This window comes from Vulpes lagopus, chromosome 9 (assembly GCF_018345385.1).
Source record: "Vulpes lagopus strain Blue_001 chromosome 9, ASM1834538v1, whole genome shotgun sequence".
Taxonomy (NCBI): domain Eukaryota; kingdom Metazoa; phylum Chordata; class Mammalia; order Carnivora; family Canidae; genus Vulpes; species Vulpes lagopus.
In genome coordinates this window covers 62,421,755-62,449,082 of record NC_054832.1, presented here as the reverse complement: position 1 = coordinate 62,449,082, position 27,328 = coordinate 62,421,755, and the positions used below count along the sequence as shown (strand labels likewise).

The window sequence follows — 27,328 nt, the reverse complement described above, 5'->3', positions numbered from 1 at the left end:
CAGAATAGGTTGTCATAAGCCAGTTTGGGCCAGTTTGGGATTTTTTCCATAGGAAAACAAATTTTGGAGAAATAACTAGTTCCATTTCATACCATATGAATTTTCTGACCTACTCTCATGAAATTAATTACACTGACTAAGCTGTAAAAACTTTTGAAAAGCTTCTAATTCCATTTCTTGTAGCTACAACTGAATTTGAACTCTAGGGCTAAGCTGATACATGGGAAGATGCACATCTTGGTGAATCAGATAGCTCTTGTTTTCTTGATGGAGCACAACTCAAATTTGGGAATGTGAGAACTGTATTTTGGCATAAATTTTCCACTGAGGCCTCTTTGGAGATTGGAATAAATGGAAATGCCCATAAGCTGAAGGACACAAATGGAATCCATCCAGATAGGCTTGCGCTACAGCAGAATCATGAAGCCACCTCTGACATGCATGACTTGCCTCTTTATCTAGAAGAGAAACTTAGTTTCTGAAGGCACTAATTTTCCCCAGTTTCTTAGAGGAAGCTTTCTTCTATAAGTTGGACACCATTGCTACCCTAAGCCAAGCCTCTTTGGCTACTCTGATAGGGCAATGTTTCCTTTAAGGTTTCAGTTTGACTTTCAGGAAGATGAAGTATGCCAGTATGCATCAAGAGTCCCACAAGTTAAACTCTGAGCCTTCTTTCCTTACCATATTGTAGCAACCCACTGTATTTCTTCTGGCATCTTTTCCAAGGTATTTTATTTTCTGTTCCTCCCTTCTTCTCACCTTCTATAAACTTAAAAAATATATAATCTTATCATATAAGGTATTATGGCTCTTAAGAGTTAATGAAATGGCCAAAAATTGTAAAAATGTGAAATAGCCGTGAATGCTCTCAGGAAATAGCCGTGAATGCTCTGCTAGGCACTAGGAGAAAAATCCTGTTCTCATGAGGGCTTCATGCTTCTGTAAAGGAGCATTTCTTTAACATTCTTTCAACTGCTTTTAATCAGTTTAAGCTTTTTTTTTTTTTAAAGATTTTCTATATTTATTTAAGAGAGAGAGAGAGCCCAAGCACAAGTTGGAGAGGCAGAGGGAGAAGCAGACTCCCCACTGAGCGGGGAGCTCAACTTGGTATGATCCCAGGACCTTGGGATTATGACCTGAGCTGAGGGCAGATGCTTAACTAACTGACTCACTTAGGTGTCCCAGCCAATTTAAGCTTTGATTAAAAATGAAATAATAAAAAGTGAAAAATATCCTAGGTAATTTGATATAAATACTACAGGATATATATATATATATGTATATATATATATATATATATATATATGATAGAGTGGAGATTTGTTTAGATAATTTCTTAGGCAAAATCATCAGAATACATAAATGTTAGGAAAATATAATAATAGGTATTTGAGCAAAATATGTAAGACCAAGCACCCGGAACAATTAGAAATTCCTTTCCCAAGTGAAGTTTCCTGTTTAGTTAGTTTGAATTGTATTCTGGGACCTGTCACTTCACTTCATTGTACTTTAATATCTCTTCATAACAACCTTCTCTTTATCTCCAGTTTCAACTGGCAGATATTTTTGTCTTGCAGAAAAGCTCTTGATACACGCTAAAGTGAAGAGTAATGGACAGTGAATAGAGGATGCAAGGAGCTAGCTCATAAGTGATAAACAAGTACTGTGTACCATGTATTCTGACCATTCAAAAGCCTTTTGACTTACTTGCTAGCTCTTGGCTACATTCTACATGGGTGAAGCATTACCATTATTATGAATAGATTATTCATAAGTAATATGAGGGGTAAAAAATTTAAGGATCAACTGATAGCTTTCTCACAATTGAATGAGAAAACTCATTGCAGGGCCAAGGGCATTCATGCAGAAAGTTGAAAAAAATCAAGAGCGGTTCAAAAATCCCAGTCAGTTGAATCATGGATTATTTAATTCTAAAAATCTAAGTTTTATGACTGTGGATGAGAGAGTTTTGTTTTATATATCTTTTCTCTTTTCTCTCTCTTTTTTTTTAAAAAAAATAGATTAAGTCTTTTAAATATTTATTTTAAAACAATATATTCAATTTTAATATTGAACTCATTGGAAAGGAACACTTTTTTCATAGTATAATAAATGTAAATACAAGCATTTAAAATGTATATTTGGCTTCTATAAACTAGAGTAATGTATTTTAAATCTTCTGTAGACTGTGACACAAACTGCTTGATACTCTAAAATTCCTACATTAGCTTGAAATCAGAATCATTCTAAGTGACATTCATATTTGTATATATATTTAAACCCAAACATTCACAAATGTGTGACTTATATCAGGCCTTTAGAAATGTTTATAATTGCCCAGAGCTTTGGGTTCCCTCATCTGTCTACGGATGCTCCCACACTCTGTATCTGAGTTCACCATACACACCAGCTGCAATGCTGCTCCTTTATGAAGTCTTCTCTCCTTGAATTTTTTGAAGAAGCTGTCTTGGGATGCCCAGGTGGCTCAGCGGTTGAGCGTCTGCCTTAGGCTCAGGGCATGATCCTGGAGTCCCAGGATCGAGTCTTGCATTGGGTTCTTTGCATGGAGCCTGCTTCTCCTCCCTCTTCCTGTATCTCTGCCTTTCTGTCTGTGCCTCTCATGAATAAATAAAGTCATTAAAAAAAAAAGAAGAAGCTGTCTTAATAATAAAGCAAGTCCTTGAATAATTGTTAGGTTTCCCCAAATCCCAATAGTGGTATGGTAGCTAGATTCTCTTTTAGAATAGTGACACATAAAAATTCTCAGTTATCAATAACTTTTACCAAAAAAGAATTTCATAGAGTATTGCGATGAATAATGTGTCTCAAATACACCTGTTTTAGTTTTATCTACAAGGGGAGTTGTCGTGCCATTTACCAAGATGAAGTAGGGCATCTTTTTCTACTTTGTGTATATTTGATTTATTAGGTCAGTGGAGAGCAAAAATAATATATAGCAGCCCACAAAGTACAAACATTCTGTACAGACATTCTGTACCTGATCAGGTTAGGGGATTTTTTTACTCAGACTTATTTTCTTGCTACTGTTTTCAGGTTCTTTTTTCTAATCCAGCCCATTCTTTCTTGGGCTTTATTTATAGCCTGCTGAACTTGGCTTCAATCTGTTTTTATTTCCTCTGTATTTCCTTTGACTTCAAACCTTAGAACTTTCCTTGTCTCTTGGCCTATCCCACACTGGGGTTTGATGCCAGCTACCCTTTACTCTATGCCCCAAACCTGAGGGTTAACTAAGCCTGCTTCAGTGCCTGGGCACAGTACATGCCACCATAGGCACACCATTGTTCAAAAAAAGGAGAAGTAAGGCTTTGGGAGGGTTTTATCTTTAACCTGAATATCCAGACTGAAATGCCCACAGGGATTCAGCAACTAGCTCAGAAAGAAGGTCTATGCTGGTGATAAAGATTCGTTGTTCATCACCGCATAGAGAAATAAAAATGTCATTGGTATGAATTAGATTATCATGAGAGTGTATTAGTGAAAAGAAAAGACAGCTCAGCAAAGAACACTAGACATTTCAGGGAAGGACTCCCTGCCCCCAAAGAAGAGGATTCCCGTGAAGAAGACAAAGAGAATGAAAGGGAGCACAGCATTTCAAGGAGGAGGAATGATGTTAAAAGAGCGTCACCACAGATAAATAAATTAAGGACTAAAACTTTTCACTTTGCTAACGTAGACCAATTTTAGAGGAGTAGTAAAGACAGAAAGTCGACTGATATACAATGAGAAATGTATAGATCGTTTGAAGGTGAACTTGTGAGGAGGAATCATTTATCCATAGGCTCAAAAAGCTGTCAACCGAAGAGAATATGGGGCAAATTCTTTAAGCTCTATAGTATGTGTTTTCATCTGTAGAACAAGGGAATTAAATGATCTCCAGCCACTATTCTGCTATAATATTCTATCCCTCTAGGAGTCTAAATCAGTTCTTAAGAAGGAACAAAATTATAACAGGCTAAGCCTTATTTGATCATCATTATAACATAATGACAACATCTTTACACTTGTCTTTGAATATTTGTTCTTCATTTAACAATCTACCAGCAGTATGGTACTTGTTTTGTTTCTGTTGCACATTTACGTTGTTTCAGCAGTTCATGCTGTTATAGTTGGCTTAACTTCCTTATTTGTGTTGTTAGTAGAAAGGATGTACCACATTATTTTGAAGCACTAATAAAAGGCAAAAGCAAAATGGAAAACATACTAGTTTTACAAATAGAACTTTTGTTTTTGTTTCTGACGTTGTATTATTAAAGACTTTTTCTAAAACTTTTTTATACATCTCTTTTGAATCCCAGGTATTGCACTTTCAGATGAACTTGATAAGGTAAGTTGAAAAGAAAATGTAGAATTGACATTTTAATTCATTGTCTAAATGAAAGACTTTCTGATACACAGAGTGTTCGAATCTGATTGATTTGGTGCTAACTTCTTAAAACTTTCAGTTATATGCTTTGGTTTTTTTTATGAAAGCTATTGCATAAAGTATATATATGTATATATCACCTACTCTCTGGAGTCAAGAGTTTTAGAATTTGGTTAGAGAAAACTGAATCACTGTAATCACTGAATCACTGTACAAAAAAAAAAAGGAAAACTAATAATATTATGTAAAGTATTTTTTTCTATATATGATGATGAAGATGATGTTATGGAAGACACTTGTACTTTTCTATAGCTATCCTTTGGAAACCTAAGTCAGTAAGTTTTTGTATTGTTTTGTTTTTAATTTTCAAGATGCAAAGAGAATATGATGGTTACTTCACCAGGGTGATAGTTGTGAAGTGGTGAAAAGTGATAGAATTAGGAATATATTTTAACAGTAGTGTCAGTAGAACTTGTTAAATGTATCCAATTTGGGAAGTTGTAGAAGTCAGTCAATGATGATTCCTAGGTTTGGGAGATGAGCAGCTAGGTAAACTGTAGTGCCATTTATCAAAATTGGAAAAACTGGAGTGAAAGCAAATTAGGCAGATTACAGTAACATTAAATGTTGTCTTTTGGCTTGCTTATTTTGAGTTGTCTATTAAGCATATTTATATGAGCAGCTACTCATGAGAATTTAGTTATACACTTAGGAGTCATTGGGATAGAAGTTCTCGGTATTGATTGATTGATTGGTTGATTGTCTCAAGGACCCCTTATACTCCTATGACAGAGGCTTTGGTTTGTGTAGATTATATCTTCTATATTTACCATGTAAGAAATTAAGACTTCTAAAAACTGTATACGTTTTTCACCTAAAAAATAGCAGTGATAAAACCATTATATTATAGATAACATGTTTTTTTATGAAAATACTTTATTTGCCAAAACAAGGTATTTGTGAGAACATTACATTATTTACATTTCTGAGAGTCTATTTAATGTCTGGCTTAATTGGAAACTTCTGAATTTTTGAAACTACTTCTGTACTTAATGTGTTATTTCACCCCCCGCTAAAAATCTGACATCAGATATGTAGTTGGAAAAGGGCAAAGCACCTTGAAATAGCCATTAATATTGTGAATGTTGACGCAAATATCTCTCTAAACAGAAGACATATTACAATTGGCTTAGTGGCTAGATACATAGAAAGAAAATGATAGAAAGTATTGTACAAGAAAAAATGGGATTCTATAAATCATTACATTTTAAAATAAACTATAATATAATAATTGTATTATTTCTACAAAAACAATAAGGTTAGTATTCTTCTATTCCAAATAGGATTATACCTTTTGAATTTTGTACCATAAAAATACATTTCTGTATTAAGTAAAATTTATCAATATACTTTTAAGCATAAAATAAGCCATAATAATACTTAAAAATTAATTTATATCGGTACTATGTGCAAAACTAGATCTTGACTAGATCTTGGCTACAAACAATAGCAACTAGAACAAGTAGCAGATGTAGTCTTTTGGCTTTGTCCTGCTTTTCTAGTCTTCGTCCTCTGTGTGTCCATCATTGTCTTTTCCCCAGCTGGCCTCCTTCTTACACCATGACCTTCCTTACAACTTGCAGAAATTTCATAATTGCTGCTCCTGCATTTATATTCTGTGTTCACTTTATGTACAAGGCCTCATCATCTCTATTTCTAGGTTCAGTTGTTCCTTCCAATATATTCTGCAAAGCCCTGACTGCCCTAATCATAAATTAGCTTGTGTGATTCTACTTGGCCCTATTCTTTCTTCTGGGTGCTAACTAGCAATGGGGTTAGTGTCTACACCATCTTGGTGAGCTAAAGAATATTGAGCTAATTGTTCTTTGAACTGAAAATAGATTTTACCCTCACCCTCACTGGATGCCATGATACTTGGTTAGTATCATCCTCAGGACACATCCTTACCCCAAAACCCTCTTTCTTCCAAGTACTTGCTGAGAGGAGTTTCTCTTTAATTAAACTGCAGACATTGCTAATTTTCATTTACTTACCTGACATTCCTATTTTTGAAGACTTCATGGAAATTGCTGAAATTATTGCACATTTATTATTTTTAATTTTTATTGAGATGTCAACAATTGTCATAAATAAACTCTTATTTAAAAAATAGTTATGACAGTGCAAAGAAATTGTTCCCATTCCTATATTAAATTTTTTAAGAGTACCAGATAATAAGAGGCAAACACAGGCTGCCAGAGCCATAGCCACTATTCTTTGCCTTCCTGGAAAGCAGCCTTGGTGGAGGAGAGAGTTGGCCTTATGGCGCTCTCTGCTGACCATGAAGCTCACAGTCCTGCATTTTTCTTGGTAAGAAAATGTGAATCTCAGACATATCCAAAAAACAACAAACAACAACAACAACTAAACAATGATTTACAACTTGTGTTACCTGACACCTGTGTTTTTAATGTAATAATAAAAATCAATTAAGTTTTTTCCTTTTAATCTTCCATTAACAATTTTGGGGGTTCGCTGAAGATCATTTTTCTTATCCTCTATAAAGTACTAATTATTTACTATCCTATTCCAATTATATTCAATTGTAATTTTTTGAAATAATTTTTTCCTTGTGGTTTTTAAAGTTTATGAATCCTGATAAAGGTAGTAAGAATGATTAATTTTACTTAAAATGGAAACAAAATAAAACAGAGGCTAATGTTAGTTTTAAGACTTTTATTTTTAGTTGTGGGAATTCTGTTTCTTATTCATTGCCCTTCCTCTCTCCTTAACCACTGTATTGGTTTTCTTTTGCTGCTGTAACAAATTAAAATAATGCCAACTTATTGTCTTAGGGTTTTATAGTTTAGAAGTTCAACATGACTCTCCCTGGACTTAAATCAAGGTATTATAGGGTTGCATTCCTTCCTAAAGTTCTAGGGGAAATCTCTTTCCTTGCCTTGTCTAGCTCTTAGAGGCTGCCCTATTTCTCGGTGCATGGCCTTTTTTCTATATCTTCAAAACCAGCAGTATCTCCTCTCTCGCTACCTGTGGCCAGGAAAAGCTTTCCACTTTGTATGGCATCATGTGATTAGGTTGGGGCCACCTGGCTAATCTGTATAATTGAATCTTAACATTTTTAACCTTAATCATGCTAAGTCCTTTTTGTCATTTAATGGAACATATTCACAGGCTTGGGGGTTAGGAGGCAGAGACTCTGAAGAAGCTTATCATTTTTGCCTCTCAACCACTATTCAGGTTCAGATAGTATGACCTTTCATATCTGTATCTAATTCTTGAGACCGCTAGCATTCCAATTCATCCTTCAAAGTGCCATATAGTAGACATGGCCGGTTACTGCTCAGCTTCTGTTCGCTGGAGCAGTGTGGCCACTTCTTCAAGTGTGGTCGGGGTTGGGTGCTTATGGGCTCACTCTCTTCCTGAGGACTGCTTCAGTCTGTCCTGCCCAGGGATGCCTGGGGTGGCCTTCGGCCTACCTACCTACTGAAATAAGACAAAATAATTTTGTCACCTGTCATTTACATTCCAGGGCTCCTTCTGACGTCAGTCTGTGAGGAGACTTTTCCCGAACCCATATATTTGCCTATTTTCTTCCCCTGTCTTCTGCTTCCTTTACTCTCTTCCAGGTTCACTTGAGAGACCCTAGGAATATATCACTTGATATAGCCTCTGGTTCTAGGGAGACTTAGAGAATCCTGCTAAAAACTTTCCATGACTCCCCTGCTCTTTACCAAATTAAGTCCAGATTTCTAATACTAGAATAAACAGTCTCCATTTTGTCACTCAAATCTATATTTTATGCTTTGCTTCCTTCTTTTTCTCTATTCAGAGTCTGTTTTGTGTTCAACAAGGAATAGTGTAAGGAAGCTAGACCACAGTACTTCTAAGTCATATTTTTTTTTGTTTTTTTTTCCACATTTTTGCTCATTGTCATCCCCTCACCTCTCTCTAACTTTTCCATTTTTCAAGCTCTAACCTCCCCTGTTCACTCTTGCAGAAAGTGATCTCAACTCCTCTGAGTTCTTAGAGAAGATGTAGCAACCACATCACAAATGACACTTCTTGTCTCATAGTATGGAAATTTTTGCTCACTGCTTAAAGAAACTGCCTGATATTTTGGAAAAATCCACAGAGTAAACCTTGGATTGAACCTTGGCTCCTGCCATTTACTAATTATGTGGACTTCAGAAAGTTATTTATAGATGCTGAGCTTTAGTTTCCTTCTCTGTGAAATGTTGTGGATTTAGTAACTATTGAAAATAACATCAGTTGCTCTCCCACTCAAAAATAATTTTAGGCAGATGGCTAAAATATCTAAAATATAAAACATATAAAAGGATTGTTTGGGAAAGTCAAAGATAACAGAGCATAGGAATTATATGAGTCCCCTGCACAAAATGCAGTTTGAGGCTCAATATCATCATTCTAGTTGAGCTACAGTTGAACTTTTTGTCACGTGGTATCATCATTACTGACAGCATCATAGCAAACCTGTTCACAGGAAAACTAACTATTCTTCCTACTGAATCTTAAGAAAACTATCCCCCATTTATCTTCATGAAGTAGATACATATAATGTATCAATAATATCCTTAAAACTATTTATGCTTTATTTATGCTATGTTCACCAAAGGCTATCAACAGAGTACAAAAATAACTTCTAGATTATGAGGAATATTTGCAAATCATATATATATTATAAGAGGCTGATATCCAAAATATATAAAGAGCTCCTGCAATTCAACAATAAAACAATTTACCTGATTTCAAAAAAAAAAAAAAAAAACTTCAATAGACATTTCTCCAAAGATGATGTACAAATGGCCAGCAAGCATATGAAAAAATCCCCATATCACTCATCATTGGAGATATGTAAATCAAAACCACCATGAGATACCATCTCAAACCCTTAGGATGACTACTATCAGAAAACCCCCAGAAAATAATAAGCATTTGTGAGGATGTAGAGAAATCGGAACATTTGCAGTTCCTAAAAACATTAAAGATAAAATTACCAGATGATCCAGCAGTCCTATTTCTAGGTATATATCCAAAAGAATTGAAAGCAGGATCTCTGAGAGTTATTTGCACATATTTTAGCCTTATTCACAATAGTGAAAAGGTAAAAGCAACCAAGAGTCCACTGATGGATGAACAGATAAACAAAATGTGATGTATACATGTGATGGAGTATTATTCAATCTTAACAGGAAGGAAGTCTTGCCAGGTGCTAGAACATGGATGAACCTTGAGGACATTATACAAAATGAAAAAAAGTCACAGAGAGATATAGACTATCTAATTCCAGTTATAGGAGTTATATAAAATAGAATAATAGAAACAGAAAGTAAAATGGTAGTTGCCAGGAACTGGGAGGAGTGGGACATGGGAGTTTTTTAATGGGTGTAGGGCTTCAGTTTCACAAGATGAAAGAGGTCCTCTCAACACTGGTTTGCACAGCATCATGAATGTACTTAACATTACTGAATTGTATACTTAAAAATGCTTTGAGATAGTACATTTGTTTTACTATAATTTAAAACAATGTACTCTTACAATAAATAAAATCATTAGTTTCATAGGAGTTCCTTGAATAATGTCTGCTGACCTAGGCAGATATCATAACCCAAAAGCTAAGGTTGGTTGGAACAATTCCACAGAAGTCTAAATAGTGAAGTATAGGACAGAGCTCCCTGGTGTTCTGGTGTAAGTAAAAGATACATTTTAGAGTATTTAGCATTATAGACAGTTTGCATATCTTTTAGACAAATCATCATTTAGACATCTCATTTCACTAACTTTGTTAACTATTGAATGACAGCTTGAGTTTCTAGGCCTTGAATTTTTAAATAGGTGTAATAATAATAATAATGGATGTAATAATAATGAACTATTTAGTGCATACTATATTCTAGACTTTGGGATAAACATTTCTTATAGATTATACCATTTTATCCTAATGAAAAAAATATATTTGTTAAGAACTTACTGCATGCCAGGCAGTGTTCTAAATTATATACCTGCAGTATCTTAAATATTTACTAATATCCTATGAAATTAGATACTATTATTCCCATTTGACAAATGACAAAATTGGGATGCAGAGAGGTTAACAAACTTACCAGAGGTTATATTACTGAAAATAGAGGTGGGACACAGACTCAGGCACATTAACCTCACAGACCATGTTCTGAATTATGTCATGTATATGATATAGTTACTGTTAGTTATCAGACTAATAGATGAAAAAAATCAGAGCTCTTAGGGTTTTATAAGTTCCCCCTTCATCCCACAGTAAATAGAAGAACTGGAAATCAAATCCAGTTAGTTTATACTCCAAAGTCTATACTCATAGTCTCTTCAGTGGATTATGCCAGTGTAGTTCCTATTACAGGTGCCTGGTGCAGAATAATCACTTAATAATTACTAATTAATAATTATATTATTAATATAATAGTAATTAATAATTACTATCTTTATTAGAAATTCTTTGTTCACAGTGCCTACTAAGTCTGCACAAAGCTTTTGGGAAATAATTGTGTAATAGCTGGAAGTAAATATGTTCCATTTCTCTAATCCAGTTTTGTGGCCTTTTACCATACTTCTTACTATCAAGACATTCTCCTTGAGTTATTTTATTATATTAAGAACTCTAATTCTAGTATGATAGAAATCTAGGAAGGGAGATAGACAGGGTAGTGTTCATGTTCTCAAATAATGTTTCAACATGTAAGTTAAGTATACATGAGACCATCCAAAAGACTAACTAGGTGCATAATAATGGATAATATTTATTAAGCATATAGTATATAACAGGTACTATGTCAGGTGCCTTAAGTACATGTTCTTTTTTTTTAAGATTTTATTTACTTATTCATGAGAAACACAGAAGCAGAGATAGGAGAAGCAGGCTCCATGCAAGGAGCCTGATATGGGACTCGATCCCAGGACTCCGAGATCACGCCCTGAGATGAAGGCAGATGCTCAACCGCTGAGCTACCCAGGTGTCCCTTAAGTACATTTTCTTATTAACATTCACAAAAGCCCTATGAGAAAGTTCTTATATCATTTCTATACATAATACAGTTGAAACCCATGGAGTTTGGTAACTTGTGTAATTTTACAGATACAGATAAAATACTGTATAATTCAGGTTTGAGTATGAATTTAACTCCAAAACCCTTTTTTCTTAAATACTATATTATGTTGCCTCACTAAGAAGTAAGAAGCTCCAAGAGAGACTATTTTTTATTATTTCAGACTGCTTATATGATACAAGTAACATTGAAATCTGGTATAGACATAATATGCTATGGGCTTTCTAGCCACCTGGTGATTGCTTTCACTAAGCATACCAACGGAAGGACTAAAAACTTAACTCCTTTAAAGATAAGATATTTTTTCACTACACAGATTTGTTTTGTTATTGACTTTCCATTTCTATTCATTTCTCCCCAAGCAAACAAATCTGGATTGCATTCCGCACGTGTGTGTGTATGTGTGTGTGTGTGTGTGTATGTGTGTGTGTGTGTATGTGTGAATATGTGTATGTGCTGGCATGTGTATAGTTATTTGGAGAATGGTTTTGGGATTTAGGGCATACTTACATTCTTATGATCCTTTGTCTTGTTTCTGTGTTACAGAATCTCTTGCCCACCCACATGTGACCACCTGCATGTGTATCATATATTTTTGGCAGTAGAGGAAAATCCATAAAACTGCTTAATATCTTGTGTTGGTCATACGTTTGATCTGTAACAAGCAATAGTCTTAATATTAAGGGAGACTACTAGTATGATTATTGTTCATGTTTTGTCTTAAAAACCTATCTCTCAAAAATGAGATGTGAAAAATGACAATCAAGGAAAAATATTTGCAGTTTACATCACAGGTAAAGCTAAATTAAGCTTAATAGAACAGAGGATAAAAGGCCTAAATTCCACTAAAAATGAACCATATAAATTCCTCACAGAAAAAACATGAAAATGTTTCTTAATCATATGAAAAGATACTAGGCTTCATTCAGAATAGGAGAAATCAAAAGTAAACACTACTGCTTACCTATCAGATTTTTAAAAATCCCCAAGTTAATTAAAATACCTTGTTGGTGAGACCGTGAGGAAACAGGCACTTTCAGACATTGCTGGTGAGAATGCAAAATAGTATAAACACAATGGAGGAAAAATTTTCAACATTTAAAAAACTTCATGTGCTGTACTTTTTGATCAAATGATCCTGTTTCCTTGACTGTATTCCAAAGACACACTGGCAAAAATATGAAAAGACCTATGCGTGAGATTATACCTTGTCATGATACTGTAATAGCAAAATTAAATATTTTAATAGCAAAACAGCTTACTAAAAGAAAAATACTGGATATATTATAGTACATCCACACAATAGAATATTATATAGCTGTAAAAATGAAACAATACCTCTCTAGAAACTTCATTTTTTTGGATAATCACAACTTTGTTTTTTTAATTTTTATTTTTTTAATTTTTGTGTGTGTATATATATATATATATATATATATATATTAAGATTTTATTTATTTACTCATGAGAGACACAGAAAGGCAGAGACACAGGCAGAGGGAAAAACAGGTTCCACGCAGGGAGCCTGATGTGGGACTCAATCCAGGGTCTTCAGGATCGCGCCCTGGGCTGAAGGCAGTGCTAAACTGCTGAGCCACCCAGGCTGCCCCAATTTTTGTATATTTTTAATTGGAGTTCGACTTGCCAACATGTAGTATAACACACAGTGCTCACCCCGTCAAGTGCCCCCCTCCGTGCCCATCACCCTGTCATCCCATCCCCTTGCCCACCTCCCCTTCCATTACCCTTTGTTCGTTTCCCAGAGTTAGGAGTCTCTATAGAGACTTCAGAACCAGAATTTTTGGCATGAGGAAAGGAAATACAGATGTAGGACCAGTATTAAGTAAAAATCCTATAAATCTGTTGTGAAGAGGAAGCATCATTAAGAACTCATATTTTTAAATGAAAAAGGCAAGAAGAGGAAATATGTTTGTAAGTGCGCTACCATTTATCTGAGTAAGTGTAAGAAAATATAGATACATATTTATTTATATTAAAACCAAAATAACAAGAGCAAAATCTGTCATACTGTGAAACACACACACACAGCTGTTTTTTTTTTAAAGTTACCTATAGAAAGCTGTAGAGAGAGAGGATAGGGATAGAGGCTTGATTTCTTAGAAATGCGAATATATATGCATTTGGGACCATTTAAATATATAATTTTAAAACAAAATCTTAAAACAGTAATTTCTAATAATGAAAAGCAAAATGAAACAAATCAGCACAACTGTGTTTCAGGTTGATGGTGTAAACACGCTGAAATAAAATACTCCCAGTTATTATAAACACAGTGACTTGATTGTTATCTGTTCCCTAAGGACAGAAGGAACAGCAGTAAACTTTTAAATTGTTTTTGGCAATTGTATCATTGATGGATAGTGTTGGCATTACTACAAAGAGATTATTGTCTATGCATTGTGTGATATAGTGAAGAAGTAATTATGTTGATATCCTTAAGAACCAGAATTTTTGGCATTGGGAAAGAAAATACAGGTGTAGGACCAATATTAAGTAAAAATCCTATAATTCTGTTTTGAAGAGGAAGCATCATTAAGAACTCATATTTTTTTGATGAATCACTAAATTCTACACCCGAAACTAGTATTACACTGTATGTTAATTTAAGTGGAATTTAATAACTACTTTTTGAGAAAGGAAAAAGAACTCCTATTTTTTAATTTTTAAAAATAAAATGCGCTCCCCACTGGCACTGAGCACAACTGGAAAACAGATACTATTTTCTGAATATCATTCTCTGTTTCTTTTTAAAGATTTTGTTCATTTATTCATGAGACACACAGAGAAAAAGAGAGAGAGAGGCAGAGACACAGGCAGAGGGAGAAGCAGGCTCCATGCAGGGAGCTGGATGTGGGACTTGATCCGGGGTCTTCAGGATCATGCCCTGGGGCTGAAGGTGGCGCTAAACCGCTGAGTCACCTGAGCTGCCCAATATCATTCTCTATTAAAAGGAACTCTTTTAATTTCTCTTTGGAGAAATGACTGAATCTAGGGCTGCAGCTAATAAAGTATGCATTGTGCCTGGATTATCTTTTAGTGTCAGGAAGTAACGATGCAATCAAAGAATGATGGAATGTTTTGAAAAGACATGAGAGCCTATTTGTAGGAGCTCCTTCTAGGAACTTTTTAAAGCCTAAAAATAATGATACTAGTATATATGTAGTCCATCCAATAAAATAATAATCCATAAGCCATTCTGATATACATGCATACACACACAAATGGAGGTGAAAGGGAGACTCATTCTCACAGTAGAGTACCAACAAATAAATTTAGAAGGAACTGTGAAATTAGAAAATCACAAATTGGCAACCATCATAGTAATTGATGCAGGGAAGGGTCAGCAAACAATGTTAAAATTAATAGGTGAAATTTTGATGAATTAGACATTATTTACATAGAGACAGAGTTACTCCCCAGAAGATACTTAATAATTAACAAGGAAGAAGTAGCAGCTTTACAATGAAGAAACATGGAAGACACCACCTTGACCACCTGGCAAGGTTAATATCACTAGTGATAAGAAAAATCAGCATTATATGCCTTTTGATAGGAAAGGAATACATCACTTCTGTGCCATTTTTGCCAAAAATGCATGACTTGACTATAATCTTAGGATACATTGGAAAAAGACAAATTGAGGGGCCCCCAAAAAATAATTGACCCACATGTTTAAAAAAACGTAAAGGTCATAAATGTCAAATACTAAAAACTGTTCTACATTAAAGGAGATTAATCAACAACAAGAACATGACAATTGAGCGCCATATATGATCCAGGATTCTCTATTGCCATCAGCAACTTTATTCAAATAATTGAGGAAATTTAAAAAAGGTTGATATATTGTGTTGTATTTGTGTTATTTACTGGTTTTGATAATTATACTGGAGCCACAAAAGAAAATGTCCTTCTTTTTAGGAAATATACCCTAAAGTGGTTAGAGGTAAGGAGTATCATATTTGCAACTTACCTTCAAATGGTTCTAGGGAAATTTTATGTATAAATATAAAAAAGAAAGAATATGATACAGCAAAATATTAACCAACAGTGTTGACATTATTACATTAACAACATTTGGGTAATTTAGACAAAAGGCATACAGAAATTCCTTTTTTTTTCTTTTCTCAATTTTTGTAAGCCTGAATTATGTCAAAATAAAATATTTAAAACATACATATTTCTTGGATCTGTCTACTGTCCCCCAAATAACAAGTATACCCAGTGTCCAGAATCTAGTCTTAAAATGTATTTACCACTAAAATGAATCGACACCCCTTGAAATAATGACTGATTCTGAGATGGAAGCAAAATGAACCTAAAATAACCTCTCATGCCAGAAAGCAAGAACATGTGAAAGATCACTTGTCTGTGTCAAAGAGCTCAGGAGCCAACTTTAAATAGTGTCCCACTGGAAAGAGTTGAGAAAATTTGACATGAATAATAATTGCAATCCATTGAATAATATGTAACATTTTAAAATTGTTATGTTCATCCAAAAATTAATAATCTTTGAAGTATGTTTGGAGGTCAAAGTTACTACTTTTAAAAACTGATAAAAGAAAAGGGAAAGAATCACACATTTAATCTGCCTTTCCTATACAAATTGTACTTCAGAGTAACTAAATATTTGAATGAAGTTTCTCTTTACAGAAGTTTTCCAAGAAACAAATGAATATGGTCTTATAAAACTAGACAGTCACTTTGGCAGTCTCTAGTGAATTAATAGATCTAAGCAATCCTTAACAATGCTGCAAACATCAGAAAAGAAGAGTCAACAGGATATTATGTGCCTCCAGCTGGAACTATAGTCATCCCCCCTTATCTGTAGGGGATATATTCCAAAACCCCAGTGGAGCCCTGAAACTATGGATAGTACGAAACCCTATATATTCTATGTTTTTCCTACATGCACATGTATTATAGAGTTTAATTTATAAATTATGCAAAGAGATTAACAACAATAATAAATAAAACAGCAATATATAAAAGTTATGTGACTCTAGTCTCTCTCAAAATATTTTATTGTACTGTACTCACCCTTCTTGTGATGATGAGAGATGTTAAAATGCCTATGTGATGAGAGAAGTGAGATGAATGATGTAGGCATCGTGACATGATGTGAGGCTACTGTTGATGTTATGATGATATGTGAGAAGGATCAATTACTTCTGAATGTAGTTGACTGTGGGTAACTAAAACCACAGATAAGGGTTGGCGGGGGGTGGCTAGTGTATAATCATTCTTTCCAAAGCAATGTTGCTGGGAGCAACAGCAACAAAAACTTTATCCAAAACTAACTGGTAATTTACAGCAATTACAAGGGGCAGAGGGACCTTTCAGGCCATATCACAGGAATGTAAAGGGGAAAATCCAGACTGCGGAAATCTCACAGGACAAACAATTTGGTTTTTTTGAACAATAGCAACAACAAAATTATGGGAGAAAAAATGAGACATAGGAGGAAAACCTGTAGATTAAAAGAGACATAAAAGTCAGTCACATCATATAAAGTCTTGTGTAGAATCTGACTTGTACAAACAGATAACTTCTCTGAGATAATCAAGGACATTTGAAAACTAATAAGATATTTGTTGATATTAAAGAATACTGTTACTTTATTATTGAAAGTGATGATGGTATTTGTTTACAAAAGCACTCTCCCTTTTTAGAGATATATACTTGGCCATTTACAAATGACATGATACAGTGAATGGGATTTGCTTTGAAATGATTTGGGCAGAGAAGGGGGGATGTGGAAGGGATGTGGATGGAGATAGGATGAAATGAGTTTATCCATGAGTTGATAATTGATGAAAATGTGTATGACTTTAAAGGGGTTTATATTGTTCTTCTACTTTTTTATTAGAAAGAAAGTTCCCATAATAAAGATCAAAATGTTTTGGATCACAGGTGTGAGGGTGTGGAAGATAGTGGAGGAGAGGAGGAAAGATAATGTTGGGTCTCTATTAAGTCTAGCAAGTATGCTAAGGGCTTTTTGATGTGTTATTGAATTTAGTTTTGGGACCAGCCCAATGAAGTGGTTGTGTTTTTCCTGTTTTATTGGTAAGGAAACTAAGACTAACATGATTAAGTGATTTGCTGAAGATCTCAGAAGTAGTACTTGGTAGAGCTAGAATAAATACTTCCCTCTGGCTTCTGGTTGTTCATCTGACTCCACATCCATGTTTTCCCTTACACTATGTACCATACTCCACAATGAAAGGGGAAATGCTAAAATGGGTTTAATTCATTATTTTAACGACTTTATCAAGATAATAATTCATATAATAAAATGCAAACTGGTTTTTATTATCTTCAAAGTATATTAGCACAACCTGAGTTTAGAACATTGTCATTATCCCAAAAGAAACCTTGTACCCATTCCCCATCCTGACCAAGCCTATCGTCCCTAGACAACCACTAATTTACCTTCTGTCTCTATAGATTTGCCTATTCTAGAAATTTCATATAAATGCAGTCAAACAAATGTGTTCTTTTGTGACTTTCTTCTTTCACTTAGCATAATGTTTCAAGGTTCAATGATGTTGTAGCTCATATCGGTATTTCATTCCTTTTTGTTGGTGAGTAACATACATCCTACTGTATGGATAGGCTAATTTAGTTCATTCACTCATCAATTTATGGACATTTGAGTTGTTTCCACTTTTCGGCTATTCTGAACAGTGTTTCTCTGAATATTCATGTATACATTTTTGTGTGGATGTGTGTTTTCATTTCTTTGGGCATATATGTAGGGAATGGAAATGCTGGCTCAGATGTTACTCTGTTTAAACTCTTTGAAAAACTGCCAAACTATTTTTCACAGTGACAGCACCGTTTTACATTCCAGCCAGCAATGTGAGGGTTCCAATTCCTCCATATTTGCTAGTGCTTGTCTTTTAATTTATAGTCATCCTCATGGATGTGAAGTAGTATTTTATTGTGGTCTTGACTTACATTTACATATTCCAATGACTAGCAGTGTTGATAAAGCATTATGAACCATTGAATCATACATTACCTAAGTTTTGTCATTTTTTTTAAATTCACTGTACATATCAAGTACCTTCTGTATGCCAGAAAAGAAGAAATGATAGCTCATTTTTTTGTCACTGTAGATAAGAATGCTAGTAGCAGTGGGTTTGTTGATGAAAAGATAAATTCTCTTCTGATTGCTTTTATTTTCCCATTGAACTAAAAAGTAACATAATCAGCTAAGAATCAGGAGAGAGACACGAAATGTTGAAATTAACTGAGGAATAAAAATGTGTTTGAACTGAAAGAGAAAAACACAACCAAATGAATTTCAATCTACCAATTTGGCATGAGCATTTTTAACATTACTAGGTAAAGCAGAATTTCTAAGCGTTATGTTATTTATACTTCCACCAACAGTTTATAAAATTTTTGCTCCTAATCCTTGCTCACATTAGCTGTCATCAAACATTTCAATGAAAATTGTTTCTTATAGATTCAATTAGTGCTTTTATAATTTTCAATAAGATTGGATGCCTGCTTGTCTCTCTTGCCCATATTTTTTGCCAGCATTTTTTTCTTTAGATTTGTGAATTCTATATTCTGGATGTCAACTCTTATTGGTTATATGTTTCTAAAATATATTCTCTAAGTTTGAGGCTTGTCATCACTTTTTAAATAGTCCTTTCTATTAACAGACATTTTTAACATTAACTTGTAATATTGTTTTAAGAAAGACTTTCCTACTTGATGTCATGAAAATAGTTATTTTTTATTTTCTCCTAAAAGTTCTGTTTTTTACATTTAGGTATTTCATCTACTTGAAATTATTTTTTTTAATATGGGAAGAAGTTGGGACATATGTTCCCCATATGGATAATATATTTCCTATAACTTTATTGAAAAATTCATTATGTGTCCATCAGTATGCATGCTTCTGTTACTTGTCTTATTTCTGGGCCCTCTTTTTCTTCTATTGGCTTATTTTGCTTACTTCTGTTATTTCATTTGGTTTGGAGTTGTATTTTAGATTGATATGAGGGGATTGACATTATTTCTGAGTTATTCTACTGTGAACATGGCATATTTCCATTTAATTAAATATTATAATGTTACATGATAAAGTCATATAGTTTCATTCAATAAAGCCATGCAAATTTTATTAAATGATTCTTAGATAACTTTCTACTTTGGGCTATTACTTTAAATGGTTTTATAAATGACCATTTTAATATGCTGTAATGTAGGAATGAAAATTATTTTTCTAATTTTATCTTATATTCTGTAAACTTGCCAAACTCATTTATTATAAACTGCCTCTCTCTGAATTCTTTTGATTTTTCTATATAGAGAAACATATGTGACTGATGATAGTTTTGTTTCTTCCTCTCCACTAAGTGGTAAGATTGATGTGAGGTGACTACATTAAATATTCCCATTAGAAAAGGGAAATAATGAGAGATTTATAGAAATTATTGGTTTGTATAGGCACATATTAGGTATTCCTATCCAAGGCATTAGGAAGTGTTCTTTAATTGGGTCCCAGTTCTTTTCTGTAGGAGTGAGAACTAGGTTCCCTGAGAATCTCCATCTGTCATTTTCCATAGCTGTGGCTTCTTCCTGTAGATCTTTCTTTCTTCTTTTCTTTTCTTTCCTTTTCTTCTTTCTTTCTTTCTTTCTTTCTTTTTTTTTTTTTGTGTGTGTTTTTGTGTTTTGTGTGTGTGTGTGTGTGTGTGTGTGTTTGTTAATGTCTTTGGCCACTTCTGAAGAGGGCAAGATACCATTGAGCAACTTTTTCAGCTTCTTTCCTGTAGAAACACGGTGGCCCCAAGGGGTGTTTACATCTTGTAGTCTCAGTGCCTTTTACTTCAGGTGCTTTTTGCCAATTCAACTGTTTTAAATAATTTTGAGGTTTTCTTTGTTTTTGATTTCTCTCACCTTCTTGTGCCAAAAACCACATTCACAATTATTTTCAGGACCTGCATCTCTCTCCAGATTTCATTAATGGTATTTTAGATGTTGTGAAAAAACATCCTAAATAAGATGCCTTCTTAATTTTTTCAGAAGTCTTAATGAAGGGCCTTAGAATCACATCCTTGATTTCTTCACTTTTCTGAGGCCTTTTCTTTCTGGCAGGGCCATGAATTTAATATTTATACAAGGATTATCTTAGTTTAAAAATCTTGAGCTGTCAAGAAAGGCTGGATATAAGAAGCTTGGCCAGACTTTTAATATTTCTTCTACATTTTGCTTGCAAATTGGTGAGTTATTTTTTGCACTCATCTATTTCTTGAAGAAACTTATCATATGTAGCTAAAAGCAAGTAAGTAATGTTTACAGATTTTTTTCTTAGATATCTCTTTGTGCAATTTTGAAACTTCATTTGATCACTTTTTATCTTAACCAGAGATGGCAGTTTTACCAAATGATTAATACCACATAACACTGGCCTCCATTTTCCAGCCTCTTATAATAATTTCCTCACTGTTTTTACAGCCAACATCTACCACTGTATCCCAAAGCCAATGAGATATATTTTAAGTTTTTATTAAGCAATATTCTACTTCTAGGATTAGTTTGTTTCAGTTAGCTATAGCTGTGTAATGTTTTACCCCAAAACTCAGAGGCTTGAAACAATAAAATTAATTTTTCCTAATTTCCTGGAATTCAGCTGACCTATGCTGGATCTTGGTTGGATGGGTTCAACATATCTCAATTGGAGTTTCTTATGTGTCTGGAGTTTGGCTACTGTCAGCTGATATAGAGTGGGCTTGTTTGTTGTCATTCAGGTGTGTTACAAATGTTTCTTATCTTCATTTTGGGGCTAGTGGACTAGCATAGACATACCCTTCTCATAAGGATGGCAGAAATACAAGAGAAAAAGTAGAAACATGTAAAGTATCTTAAGGCCTAGGCTTCTTTTTTTTTTCAAATACTTTTTAATTTAAATCCAATTAATTAACATAGAGTATATTATTAGTTTCAGAGGTAGAGTTCAGTGATTCATCACTCTTATATAGTACTCATGCTCATTAATCATGTGCTCTCCTTAATATCCATCATCCAGTTACCCCATTCTCCCACTACCTCCCCTCTAGCGACCCTCAGTTTGTTTTAATAGAATGTCTCTTATCAAAAAGGAGATAGCAAGTGTTAGCAAGAATGTGGAGAAAAGGGAACCCTTGTATACTGTTGATGGGAACGTAACCTCATATGGCTACTATAGAAAGCAGCATGGGGGTGCTGCTAAAACATAAAACTGTGATTCAGCAATTCCACTTCTGAGTATGTATCTAAAGGAAATGAAATCACTTTCTCAAAGGGATATCTGACTTCCATGTTTACTGCAGTATTATTTGCAATAGCCAAAACATGAAAACAATCTAGATTGCCTATTGATAGATGAATAAAGAGAAAGTGATTATTTACATATATATGTATATATCCTATACTTATGATATATAATATAATGGAATATTATTCAGTCAAAAAAGGAAGGAAATCCTGCCATTGTCATTGTGACAATGTGGATGAACCTTGAGGGCATTATGTTAAGTGAAATAAGTCAGCCAGAGAAAGACAAATATTCTATAACCTCACCAGTTTGTGAAATCTAAAAAAAAAAAAAAAAACCCTAACCTATAAAAAGAGAGTAGAGTGCTGATTGGCAGAGGTCAGGGTGTGGGAGAAATGGGTGCAAGTGATCAGATGTAGACTTCCAGTTATAAGATAAACAAGATCTGAGGATCTAATGCACAGCGTGGTGACTAAGGTTTTCAGCACTATATTGTATACTTGAAAGTTGCTTAAAAAAGTGGATCTTAAAAGTTCTCACTACACACACACACACACACACACACAAAATGATAATTATGTGAAGTGATGAGTACATTAGCTAACCTTATCGTAATCATTTTGCATTATATGTGTATGTCAAATCATTATGCTATACAGTAAACATGTATGTCAATTATATCTCAAAGCTGGAAAAAAATAAAAGAAGGGACAGTAGGAAAAAGCTTTTAACTATCTGCTTACCTTACTTTCTTTTAACTCTAATTCAAGTTCAATGTGTGGATTGCTTTAACAGTGATTATTAAAATAAACATTTAATGCAAATTTGTGTTAAACATTTAATGTGTGATTATGTGTTCCATAACTTTCCTTTTGTGAACTGGTAGGATTAAAATAATTTACTCAAAAGCTTAAGAGTTTGTAAGAAATATTTAATGATTTTAAATAGATTGCATTGCACCTTGTAGACCTTCTTTTTATATAGCTTAAAAATGTATTAGTGTTGTCCATGAATCTTTTATATGATTTTTAGTAAAACATAAAGATACTTCATAATTTACCACATTTGCATTGATTTTCATTCTATGAATTATTTTTAATTCATTTATACAAATTTTATGCCTATTTTATGAAATCATAATTATGCTAGTAATTATGGAGAAAACAAAGGAATTTAAGATGTGATCTCAGGCTTCCATAAACATCTTGTTTTATTAAGAAGAGAAAACAAATTTCTGGGGAAGATGACAGAGTCGGAGGATCCTAGGCTCAGCTCATACCACAGAGACACCTAGATAACACCCACATTAAATAATAATGTAAATAATGCAGAAAACAACCCGAAGATTGGAAGAACAGACTCCTCACAGTTGGACTTAGAGAAGAGGACACGTTGAAAGTGGTAGGAAGGTTGGAGACATGGTCAGGAACCCAGAACATCCATCCATAGCAGAGAGAGGTACCATAGGCACAGAGGAGGAGAAAGGAGCAGAGCCCATACCAGGCACCCCAGGCATGGGGTACGTGCAGTGGGAAAAACAAAAACAAAAACAACAAAAAACTTTGGCTTTGGGACCAGAGGGGCTTAACTTTGAGAGTTCTTATACTCAATGGCACTAAACACCTGGAACTTTAAAAAATCAGTGGGCTTGGCTCTGGGAGAGAAAGAGGGTGATAGGGAACTGAGTTCCACCCTAAAAGAGACAAACAGCCCTACTGAGATACAGTATAGAAGCAGCAGTTTGGAAAATACCTGAGATTTATTTGCTGATCTCAGAACATGTGCTGGAGGGGCAGGGATCTTTAGGAGACTTCTCCAGAATAAAGAGGCTGGTAGGAACCATTCCCCCTGACCCCACCCCTCACTGGCCTAAATACATGGACACCTGCTGGAGCCAGTGAGAACATTCTCCACCTAGATTGCTAACACTGTGCCCTGCCTCCCCCACTTTCTCCTATGGATGCACCTTCTTCAATTCACCTTTGGCAGGAGTCCATGCAAAGAAGGGCCACAATCCTGTCAGTATGCAAATAGCCTCAAAGGATGCCATCACCACTCCAAAGTGACCCAGTGTTGACAAAGTACAACATACTTTCATGATATAAATCCTCAACAAAGTAGGTTTAGAGAGAACATACTTCAATATAATAATGACCATATGCATAAAAACCACAGCTAATCTCATACTCAATGGCAAGGAGCTGAAAGCTTTCCCTTAAGATCAGGAACAAGACAAGGACATTAACTCACCGCTTTTACCCACTATGGCACTGGAAGTCCTAGCTACAGCAATTAGACAGGAAAAAGAAAAATGCACCCAAATAGGCAAGAAGTCAAACTTTTACTGTTTGTAGACGACATGGTACCATACATTAAAAACCCTAAAGGCTCCACCAAAGAACTACTAGAACTGATAAATGAATTTGGTAAGGTCACTGCATACAAAATCAATATACAAAAGTCTATTGCATTTCTATACACTAATAACAAAGTAGCAGAAGGAGAAATTAAGAAAACAATCTCACAATTGTACCAAAAATAATAAAAGACCTAAGAATAAACTTAACCAAGGAAGTAAAAGGACTGTACTCTGTAAACTATAAAACACCGATGAAGGTAGCTGGAGATGACACAAACAAATGGAAAGATAGTCCATGCTCATGGATTGCAAGAACAAATATGGTTAAAAATGTTCATATTAAAAAAAACTTCATATTACCCAAAGAAATCTATAGATTTAATGCAATCCCTATCAAAATACAAAGAGCATTTCTCATGTAACTATAACAGATAATCCTAAAATTTTCATGGAATCACGAAAGACTCCAAATAATCAAAGTAATCTTGAAAAGAATGAAAAAAAAAAAAAGAAAAGCATGAACAAAATTGGAAGGTATCACAATCTCCAATTTCAAGATATACTACAAGGCTTGTAGTAATCAATACAGTATAGTCATGGCACAAAATGGGCACATAGATCAGTAGAACAGAATAGAGAGCCCAGAAATAAACCTCCTGTTATATGGTCAATGACTCTGACAGAGGAGGCAAGAATATTAAATGGGAAAAAATATTTTTAAGAAATTATGTTGGGAAAACTGGACAACAGCTTGAAAAGAATGAAACTGGACCATTTTCTTACACCACACACAAAAAATAAACTCAAAATGGATTAAAGACCTAAGTGGAGACCTGAAATCCTAGAAGATAACATAGGCAATAATGTATCTGACATTGTCTGTAGCAGTATTTTTCTAGATATGTCTCCTGAGCCATGGGAAACAAAAGCAAAAATAAACTATTAGGACTATATCAAAATAAAAAGCTTCTGCACAGCAAAGGAATCATCAAAACTAGAAGACAAGCTACTGAACAGGAGAAGATAATTGCAAATAACATATCTAATAAAGGGTTAGTGTCTAAAAATATAAAGACAATGCAATTCAACACCAAAAAGCAATAATCCAATTAAAAATGGGCCAAAGACATGAACAGACATTTCTCCAAAGAAGACATACAGATGACCAACAGATACATGAAAAGATGCTCAACATCACTTATGGTCAGGGAAATCTAAGTCAAGACTAAGTGATATCACCTCATACCTATCAGGATGTCTAAAATTTAAAAAAAAATGTTGATGAGGATATGGAGAAAAAGGAGCTCTCGTGCAGGGTTGGTGAGATTGCAAACTGGTGCAACCACTGTAGAAAACAGTAGGAAGTCAAAAAGATACATGCACCCCTATGTTTACTGCAGCATTATATATAATAGCAAAAATATGGAAGCAACCCAATGTCCACCAATAGATGAAAGGATAAATATATATAATGTATAATATATATATATAATTGAATATTACTTAGCCATAAAAAATAATGAAATCTTGCTATTTGCAACAACATGGATGGCTCTAGGGAATATAATGCTAAGTGAAATAAGTCAGTGAGAGAAAGACAAATACCATATATTTCACTCATATGTGGAATTTAAGAAACAAACCAAATAAAGAAAAAAAGAAAAAGAAAAAAAGCAGACTCACATAGAACAAATTGGGGGCCACCAGAGGGACAGTGGGTTGGGAGGATGGGCAAAATAATTGAAGGGGGATAAGAGGACACTTCTCATGATGACCATTGAGTAATGTGTAGAATTGTTGAATCACTGTATCATCCACCTGAAACTAATATAACGCTGTGTGTTAATTATAGTGGAATTAAAAAATAAACAAAAACAAAAAAACAAATAATGTGGAGTATGATCAAATGTGATAAAGTAGTCTGAGCAGTTGAACTCATTGTGAATTAGCCAGTGGGAGTAGGCTACTTGGTGAGAGTAGGTCTGGTTTACTTCTAGGATAGGTTAACTTTCTGCTGATTGAAAATACTAAGCAAATCTGTGATCTTTGGTTGAATTTTTGACCAGAAATGCTTTTCTTATTAAATTTAAAATACTTACTTAAGAATCTCAACCTCTAGAGGCATCTAGCCTTAGGAGGGCAAAGGAATATGTATATATACATTTTTAAGGAATAATTAGGATTTAGATTGTTTAGCATTGACATTTTAAATTATTTAAATATACTTAAAATATTTTCAAGAACTTACTGCTTTTAACATGCATTTTAAAATTTCTTTTGCTACGTAATAACATTTGTGGTGTATTGTATATAGTGTTAAGAACTGCTTTCTTCACTGAAATCCTTTTATAAAAATTTGTTTACTTAGCTTAAACAAATATAAGCAATATATCCAAGGAAATATTTGCTGTTTTAATCTATTGCAAGTAAACAGATTACATTCAAAAATTTCTATAGATAAAACATTTTCAAAAAGACATATATATCAAAAGAGCTTTGATCATTCTGACAGAACATGAAGACTCCTAACTCTGGGAAACGAACTAGGGGTGGTGGAAGGGGAGGAGGGTGGGGGGTGGGGGTGAATGGGTGATGGGCACTGAGGGGGGACTTGACGGGATGAGCACTGGGTGTTATTCTGTATGTTGGCAAATTGAACACCAATAAAAAATACATTTATCATTTAAAAAAATGAAAAATAGACAAAGTAGAATCCCATTTTGTCACTTGTAAAATACTCACTTCCTAATTCCTCTGAACCCTGTTTGCCGCACATTGTATTGCTTTGTTCATCAGCTATTTCTCACTAAAAGTCGTGCTACCAGCTAGCGTTAAACAGGCTGCATATCAAGCACTTTATCCTCTATGTTCTACTTTCCAATAGCAATGGCATCTATCATTTTACTTAACTTCCCAGTAAGCAACCAGGGAGTTATTTCTGATTCTGCAGCTCTCAACTTTGATCATACTCAACTCTAAATTCTATTTCACATTTTTCATTTACAGTGTCCAAACCCACTCCTTTCTTTTGTTACGTGGTCAGTGTCTTTGTCCCCATTCTTATCTTTTGAGCCTATAATAGGACAGATCTCCAACCCCAATTGTTTCTTTACATAAATGAGATTAATAACATTGAACTAATTATCAAAACCTTTTTAATACTCTATCTATAAAAT

General features: G+C 34.2%; 1 protein-coding gene across 1 annotated transcript in view; it reads left to right on the top strand.

The window, feature by feature from the left end:
- The window catches only part of C9H8orf34 (chromosome 9 C8orf34 homolog), a 376,775-nt gene that overhangs the window by 105,067 nt on the left and 244,380 nt on the right, over window positions 1–27,328 (top strand). Inside the window, 1 exon segment of the mRNA XM_041768603.1 lies at window positions 4,317–4,345. Coding sequence (XP_041624537.1) covers window positions 4,317–4,345 — 29 coding nt within the window.